General features: G+C 54.7%; 1 protein-coding gene across 1 annotated transcript in view; it reads right to left on the reverse strand.

Moving 5' to 3' along the window:
- LOC108644364 (SH3 and multiple ankyrin repeat domains protein 3) overlaps nt 1-8,623 on the reverse strand; it is a gene marked incomplete at its 3' end in the record, with an annotated part of 71,650 nt that overhangs the window by 50,298 nt on the left and 12,729 nt on the right. Inside the window, exon 3 of the mRNA XM_029965607.1 lies at nt 6,918-6,993. Within this exon, the coding sequence (XP_029821467.1) occupies nt 6,918-6,993 (76 nt within the window). The remainder of the gene's footprint in view (nt 1-6,917; nt 6,994-8,623) is intronic.

Genomic DNA, 8,623 nt, shown 5'->3' on the forward strand with positions numbered 1-8,623 from the left:
CCCCTGCCAAGGCCTCCCCACCCTTTCCATGAGAAATTCTTCCTGTTGTCCAACCTGAACTTCCCCTGAGGCTGTTTCCTCTCGTTTTTCCCTTGTTCCCTGGGAGAAGAGTCATCCCATCTCCAGCCCCTCCACAGCTCACGGCGTTTCTTGGTCACCACTTTACTCCTCACTAATTTTGCACTCCCAGTTCGAATCCATTTATATTTTTGGCCTCCACAACATGCAGCAGGAATAAATCCTCCAATTTAATCACCTGCAGTGTGACAAAGTACTTTGTTTTATTTTAATCTTTCTGCCTGCTAATTCCACCGAGTGCCACCTCATCCCTTTGTACTGAGCAATCACTATTGTTCCCTGTTCACCTTCTCATTGCCTACTCATGGTTTCATAAAACTCTCTGTCACATCTTCCCTGGGCACCTCTGAGAGTTCCAGTTGATTTAATCTCTTCTCAGATGTGGTCCCTGCTTTGGGTCACCCTCGTTTATTGGCTCTGAACCTTTTCTAATTCTTCATTATTCAGGTGAGTAAATTACAACTGTGAGTAAGAGACTCCCACACTGTGGGTTCCCATAGGAGACAAGCTGTGGCTGCCCCTGGATCCCTGGAAGTGTCCAAGGCCAGGTTGGACAGGGTTTGGAGATACCTGGGCTAGTGGAAGGTGTCCCTGGCCACGGCAGGGCGTGGCACTGGATGGGCTTTAAGGTCCCTTCCAACCAACCCATCCTGGGACTCTGTGATGAAGTAAAACACTATTTTTAGTAGACTTCCTATTTTTTCCCTACTTTCCAACCTCCTGTGTGTGTGTCATCAGCTGCTGCCCTGCTCCTGCCTGCTGAGAATGTTTGGGAGCAAACATTCTCGTGGCTCCAGAATGTTTGGGAGCAAAAAACGCCTTCCCGGGATCCAGCGCTCGGCTGCAGAAAGGGAGGGAAAACCAAAGGGAAACCCCATGGACCTTTGTGCCCCTGGCAAATCATTTTTGGACAGACTGGTTCTGGTTTCCCAGGACCTCCTCTTCAACCTGCCATTCGTCCTGAGTGGCTTTTTTAAGGAGAGAAGGAACAGGGATTAAGGAGGCCTTTTCTGATGCTCCTTTAACCATTAACAGGCAGCTCCAGAGGCTCAGCTGCTCAGCTCGGGCTCCTCTCTCAGCCCAAGGAGTGCATTGGATCACAGGATCACCTGCCCACCCAGTGCCACCCTCTGCCATGGGCAGGGACACCTTCCACCAGCCCAGGTTGCTCCAAGCCCTGGCCAACCTGGCCTTGGACACTTCCAGGGATGGGAAGTGATCCTATTTCTTGGACAAAACGGGCCGTGAAGCCTCACGTTCCCCACCAGTTCTGAAATTCTAAATTTCAGAGAAAGCAGAGAATTCTGGCACAAGGACACCTGAGGGGACACAGGGACTCACCTTTCCCACTCTGTGTGAAAGAGAGTAGGTTTAGGTGGGATATTGGGAAGAAATTCCTGGTTGGGAGGGTGAGGAGGTCCCAGAGAAGCTGTGGCTGTCCCTGGATCCCTGGAAGTGTCCAAGGCCAGGTTGGACGGGGCTTGGAGCAACCTGGGCTGGTGGAAGGTGTCCCTGGCCATGGCAGGGGTGGCACTGGATGGGCTTTAAGGTCCCTTCCCACCCAAAGCATTCCAGGATTCCAGGATTCTCCGCTGTAGCTCTCTCTGAAGGAGGGAAGTGCTCCCGGAAGCTGCTGCTCAGCAGAAGATCTGAGCAGACTCTTCCAAAGGCACTTTGATGTGACAAGTGGGATTACACAGGAGCCTTTTCAGGAAGAGATTTCATTCCCTCCCTCCACTCTCCTGTTGCCATAGAAATGATGCTGCACCAGCCCAGTGCAAACTGCCTTTCCCAGGGAGATGGGCCTGACCTGGGAACCCCATCCCAACGGGAACAGGGACCCCTCCCCTTCAGCCCAGACAGCACCTCCACTTCCACAACACTCACCAAAAATTCGACCCCAAAAATTCATTTCTGACCATGAAACTCCTTTTTCAGAGGTATTTTTGGCCATCCCTGAGGCCAAGTCCTGCCTGGAACATGGATCCTCTCCTGCTTTCCCATCAGTCATGGAGACAGAACAATGGGAAAAGTCAATGCCATTCCCCCCTCTTTGCTGTTTGCCTCCTGGATGGGAACTCACTGGAGCAGGAACTGGGGAGAATTCCAACTGCTCAGGGGCTTTACCACCAATCCTGAACTCACAGGGAATGACAGGCCAGAGCAGACAGTAAATATGGAAAATGCTGAAGGAACACCTCTTCTCCCAGGGAACGGGTGACAGGTTGAGAGGAAACGGCCTCAAGTTGAGCCAGGGAGGTTTTAATCAGATATCAGGGAAAATCTGTCCCATGGGAAGGGTTGTAAAGCCCTGGCACAGCTGCCCAGGGCAGTGGTGGAGTCCCCATCCCTGGAAGTGTTCACCAAACGTGTGGATGTGGCACTTGGGATGGCTGTGGACGTGGTGGTGGTGCTGGGCTGATGACCTTAAAGGTCCTTTCCAACCTTAACAATTCCATGATTCCATGGTGGACACCTCGCTGCTGCAGTGAGAGAAAGGGACCCCCAGGGGCACCCAGGGATGGGACAAGAGGCAACAACACGAAACAAAGCACCATGGATTGAAAGGAGATACTACAGGGAAAGCTTTTTCCCCCCTGGAAACTCAGCCCTCGTGGGTCCTGTGGAACTTCCAGCCTTGGAGACACGTGAAGAAACCTGCTCTGGGTCACCAGCTGTGCCAGAAACCTGCAGACAACCCTTCCAGCCTCGATTATTCCATAATTCTGCGCATTATTTTGGCCAGTCACAGCATGTGAGGGCAGAGAAATCCCTGCTTAGAGATCCCTCATGTTTTCCCTCTTTTCCAGGGGAGGCCCATCCAGATGGCTCGTGGATGCTCACAGCTGTAATCTCTCTCCCTGGTCAACTAATCCCCGAGACTGAATAATAGGAAACAAAATAAATCCCGAATTGTCCCTTGCTCCCAATTCTCCTCCTTCCCAGCTGTGCCGAGCACAACGTGGGCTCTTCGTTCCGGAGGTAATTTCGGATCCCTTTAATCTCCTCCTCCCATAACAGGGTTCATCAGAGGAGCCAGTTCCCCCTGGGATTGCCTCCTCCTGGTAAGGACAAGCTCAGGCTCCCCTCCCTGCCCGGATGAGGTTCAGAGCCCTGGAACATTCCGGGTTGGGAGAGACCTGCAGGACCATCGAGGGTGGCCGAGCCCTGTCCCTCCTCACCCTCAGAGGATGGGGGAAGGCTCTGGTTGCCCTCTGGTGACCTTGGGTGCATCCCAGGCTTTGGAGCAGCCTCGTGCTTGGTCTTTAGCAGCAGTTACAGCTCCAAGGGACATCAGGGAGAGGTGGGAACCCACCCAAGGGGAGTTTCTCCCTCAGCTCATCCCGACCGTCCGTGGTGAAGTCACATCTCAGAGGCCTTGCTGCCCCAGAGGCCAATTCCACACCCAGACCCCGACCTCTGTTCTGATGTTGTCTGTTCTGATACCTGTTCGTGCCCCCAAATGTCCCACACACCCCAAGCTCTCCGTTCACCTCGTTAAGCCAAAGAGAGGAAATCCCATCCCATCCCCAGCTCCATCGGCCAGCCCATGGCTGCTGCTCCCTGTTCCACGTCCCGGGGCATCCACTCAGCCCTGGCACTGCTTCCAAAGCTCTCCCTGGAATCCAAACCTGCCGGGGTGGAATTTTCTCGAGCACTTTTCTAAGTTGCTCCTCAAACGCTGTCATTATGTTAATCCTCTCCCACGGCTGAGACCTGAAGTGAAGTTGGGGATGATGGGATAAGCTCCCTCCTGGAAATGGTGCTGCTGACGTGCTGCAGTGATCCCACAGCACCCTGGTTACTTCTTAGCTCTGCTCCCAAGGGATCTGTTGGCCCGAGTGCTTCAGGGTTAAAAAAAGCGGGGGAAAATCCAGGTTTTTTTCCCAATTTGTTATGGTGAGTCCTCACACCACACTCAGAGCAACCTGGGCACGAACCATGAGCCTTAACCTGGGCCTTCAGGACTTCCTTTCTCCTTTCCTGTGTCCACCCTGTATTTTGGCACAGCAGGAGCAGAGGACACAGCAGCAGCTCCTCCACTGCTCCACCCAGCCAACCCCAGCACCTTCTCAGAATCCCAGGATCCCTGAGGCTGCAAAAGCCCTCCCAGCCCATGGATCCACCCTGGGCCCCATCCCCACCTTGTCCCCCAGCCCAGAGCACTGAGTGCCACGGCCAGGCCTTCCTGGGACACCTCCAGGGATGGGCACTCCATTGCAGGAGGGGAGTTCAACCACTCCAGCTGCACATCACTGGGAAAATGAAGGGAATAACGACCCATTAAAGGCTCTAAAACACAAGGACATCAACTCTGGCTCAGGAAGACTCTGAGCAGGGCACTGAGTGGTTTATTCTGCTCCCAAACCTGCACAAAGCACCTGCCACGGGCCACCACGATCCCGACCTGAGGGACCTGCAGCTCCAGCTCCTCGTGCCCTGATCACCTGAGCTGGGAAGGATCCACCAGGATCACGCAACTCCAGCTCCTGGTGGAGCTCCACAAGCACCCACCACCCCAGAGGGGTGCAGCTCAAACCCTCCCATGAGCTCCAGGTCACCCCCCAAGACCTGTGGGTGTCACAGCCAGTGGTGGCACCAGCAGGTCCCAGCCAGGCTCCACCAGCTCACCAGGACTTTGGCAGGCCCTGGGCTTGGGAAGAGATTATCTGTGAGGTCTCTTCCAACCCAAACCATTCCATGGTTCCATGGACTGCCTGGGAATGCCAGGACCAACTGGATCTGCAAGAAGACAGGGATGACTGGGGTGCAGAAGAGGCTTGGAATCCTGCAGACAGTCCTGGAGGAGTCCAGGATGGAAAGACCTGCTCAGGGTGCAGGTAAGGGCACACACAACCTCCTTCCCTGCCCTGTGAGGACCTTCTGGGGAAATGGAGCCACTTGGAGCCAAACTGCCCCCACAGAACATCCCCACCCTGCTCCCAGAGCCCTCTGTCCTGAGGGACTCAGCTGGAAATCAGGTGGGACAGGGGCTCACCCACCCATGGGATATGACTCCATTCCATCCTTCCTCCTCCACACAGGCTCAGAAGCTGCACCAGGAGGCTCCCAGAGCTCCTGAGCTTGGAAGGAGGTCACCCAGTCCAACCTCCTCGCTGCAGGAACATGCTCAGGTTGCCCAAAAAGGTTGTGGTTACCCCCTGGAAGTGTCCAAGGCCAGGACGGAGGGGCTTGGAGCAACCTGGGCTAGTGGAAGGTGTCCCTGGGGTTGGAACAAGATGGGTTTTAATGTCCCTTCCCACCCAAACCATTCTGTCATTCCATGATATCCATAATTATTAATTCACAATTCTGGAGGGTTTTTTTTTTTCCTTTCCAAACAATTCCACAAACTCAATTTGCTTCTGGAGGTTTGGCCTGGAGTCAAAGCAATCCCCAAAGGCTGAGCAGAAGTCAGTCCAACACCTCCCTGCACGTGAGATCCCACTCCTGGTTCTTCCCCACAGAATTTGCTTCTCACTTTTCCATGCTGGGATTCAGCTGCTGTTTATCAGGACCCTCCTCCCCAGCTGCTTCAATTCCACTCTCTCACCTCCTTGGGCTGGTTGTGAAGCCTCAGTGCTCCAGCAGATGTTTGCCCTGTGATGTCACGGTGACATCAGACCTTTATTCCTGAGGAACTGCAAATCCTGGGCAAGAGCTCCTCACAGTGTTTCTCCTGGTGTGCGTTCCCTTCCGTGTGCCAAAATAAATCTCTTTTACTGTCACACTGTTTATCAACCCCGTTTGATCCAATCCCACCCACCTGCTCTTCCCTCGCTCAAAGAACAGCATTTTCACTCATTTTCAATTTTTCACCCATTTCCTGCTCTTTAAGACCAAGAGCCACCAGTGACCCCAGCACAGACCTTCTGGGGGTACCCTGGAGCCTTTGGCCACGGTGGAAGCAGATCATTTTTTCCCCTTTTTTTCTCTTCTTTAGTGTTTTCTGAGCCACAGCAGCACTTTCCCTCTCACTCCAGTACCAACAGCCCTGAAGTAGCAGATCCCGGGATTTTGGGAAATCCAAACAAGTGACACACATTCCTTGGAGTCAAACCAGAGCCAGGCAGACAGAATCTGGGATGAGCAGCCCAGTCAGGCAGGACACACTCTGTGGGAGAGCTCCAGGAGTTCAGCAGACATTAATTTTTGTCCAATGGCTCCTCACGACTCGCTCCTGTCACACCAGGAACAACCACCCCCAGCCAGATCCCTCCAGGAACAGCAGCTCTGAGGAGCATATTCCAGAGTGTCCCTACGTTCATCCCTCAAACACAGAACCCCAGTGCCACAGCACGCTCCCGAATCCAACCATTCCCAGATCCCGGCCGCGTCCGACAGGACAAAGAACCAGCAACGCCACCTCTGCTGTCCCAGCTCATCCCCTGGGCACTCTGACCACCTTCCCAAAGGTCTGGCCTCTCACCATGCCAGGGTGAGCCTGCTCAGGTGCCACGTCCCAGGATATCCCTGGAGAGCACCTCAAAGCCCAGGAACACCCCCGGCACATCCGAGCGCTCCGGTGCCCCCAGGCCATCCCTGCACACCAACCTCCTCCTCTCCCCCTCAGAGCCAAGCTGCACCTGCACCCAAACTGGGTTCTTCAGCCCCTGGAGAACCCCAAAACTTCTCCAGAACGTTCCATCCTCAACTGAGACACGAGCCAGGCTCCCTGTTCACCTCAGCCTCAGCCAGGACTTGGAGTTTAGGCTATAACTGACCAAACCAACCAGGAAAGTTTCCTTCCCACGGACACAAAATGCTCTGTCAGGAGAAACAGAGACTTTTTCCATGGAAATGAACCTCCTTGGGATGCCAAAGGTGCTGCTCCTTACCTGTGAGAGGTGAAGGTGTCGTAAGAGCCCACAGTATAGTGTCGGAAGAGCCGCTTGGTTCTGTCTTCTCTGGTTTCTGCAAGGAAAAAGACACATCCCAAATCACTTCCCTGTGCTTTCTGCTTCCCTGACGGGGCCACGAGCCGAGTGAATCCCGTTTCCATGCAGGAATTCCATCAATAAATAATGATGTGTGAGGGAGTGATGGGCCCCGTGCCCGTGCCCAGCCCTGCAGGCACACACACAGCTCCCGGGATCCTTCCCGGATCCCTCCTCAGATCCCGGCCCCAAAACTCCTAAACCACATCAAGGCATTCCCATTTCACCGAGTGGAGTCAAAGAGGAGCCCTCAGATGGGAGAGGCAAACTCAGCTGCAGGTCCCAGGGGAGCAGCCACGTTCCTGCCCCGCTTCCATCCGGACACGTCCCCCTCCCACCCCTCGGCACGGAGGGACGGGGCTCCCCCAGGAGGGGTGGCAATAACCCTGAGAGCCTTCCTGCTCACCTGGGGGTCACCAGCTCTCTGGGCACGGGGGATTCACGAGGAAGGAAAGCTGGGAATGCAGAGAGATGCCAGGAACTGCTTCCTTATGGAAACCTAGCACCACTCTCCAGCACAGCCACGGCGCCCGGAACACCCCGAGGGGCTTCTATTCCCCAGTGCTTCTATTTTTCCACGTGTTTTCCATGCACACCACGGGGCCCAGGTGCATAATCCATAAACAAATCCGTGGAGGGGGAAATGTGCTCCAAACTCCCAATTTACCGAGGGGGACGTGATGGGAACAGGGAGATCCCAACCCGTGGGAATTGCGGCATCCCGGGAGTGCTGGGGGTGCTCTGGAAACCCCCCAGGAGGAGGTGGGTGCACAGAGACCCCCCAGCAGGGACAAGGACAGTGGGGTGAGCGAGGTGCAGCTCGGGAGCATTCCCAGTGATCCAAGGTGTTATTCCAGCCCCACGTGTGTTACCCAGTCTGGAAGGAGATTTCCCGGAGCCTGACGGAGCGGGGGGATGTGGGGGCTCCCCACGAAGCTTCCGACCGGGGGGTCCTCCTGTCCCTGAGCTCCTGGGAGAAACTGTCCCAAAGAACCATGGAATTCATCTTACTGGAAAGGAATTACTCTTACTGGAAAGGAATTACTGGAAAGAAGTCGTGGACTGATAAACGCAGGAGGAGTCAAAGGAGGGAAACCTCCACCTGGATCAGCCCGGGAAGCCCCTCACCATTCCCACCCCGCTCCGGGGGGTTCCCAGCCCTGAGCTGAGGGGGAAATTCCCAGGGAAAGGAGGCAGCTGCCTGGGAATGCCTGGGAAGCTCCGGCTCCGTTGCTGGGAGTGCCCAGAGGACGGCAGCAGGGAGCAGCCTCGGCTCCAGCACTGCTGCTCCGAGCCCCAAACGCTTCCCAGCGGGAACGAGGTGGGATGGGGAGACCTGGAAAATAACCTGAAACATCGGGATAACTGTTGTTGGTCGTGCCTGGGAACGAGGTGCAAGCTACGGTGATGTACAAGCTGGCAGGGATGCATGGAAAATGGGAATGGGAGGGAAAGAAGGGAAGGAAGAAAGGGAGGGAAAAAGGAAAGGAAAAAGAAAGAAAGTAAAAAGGAAAGGAAAAGAAAAGAGAGAAGGAGGAGAGGGAGGAGAAGGAAGAGAAGGAGAAAAAGGGAAAGAAGAAAGGAAAAGGAAAAGGAAAAGGAAAAGG

The sequence above is a fragment of the Manacus vitellinus genome, unplaced genomic scaffold (assembly GCF_001715985.3).
Source record: "Manacus vitellinus isolate BGI_N305 unplaced genomic scaffold, ASM171598v3 scaffold_110_pilon, whole genome shotgun sequence".
Lineage (NCBI taxonomy): Eukaryota > Metazoa > Chordata > Aves > Passeriformes > Pipridae > Manacus > Manacus vitellinus.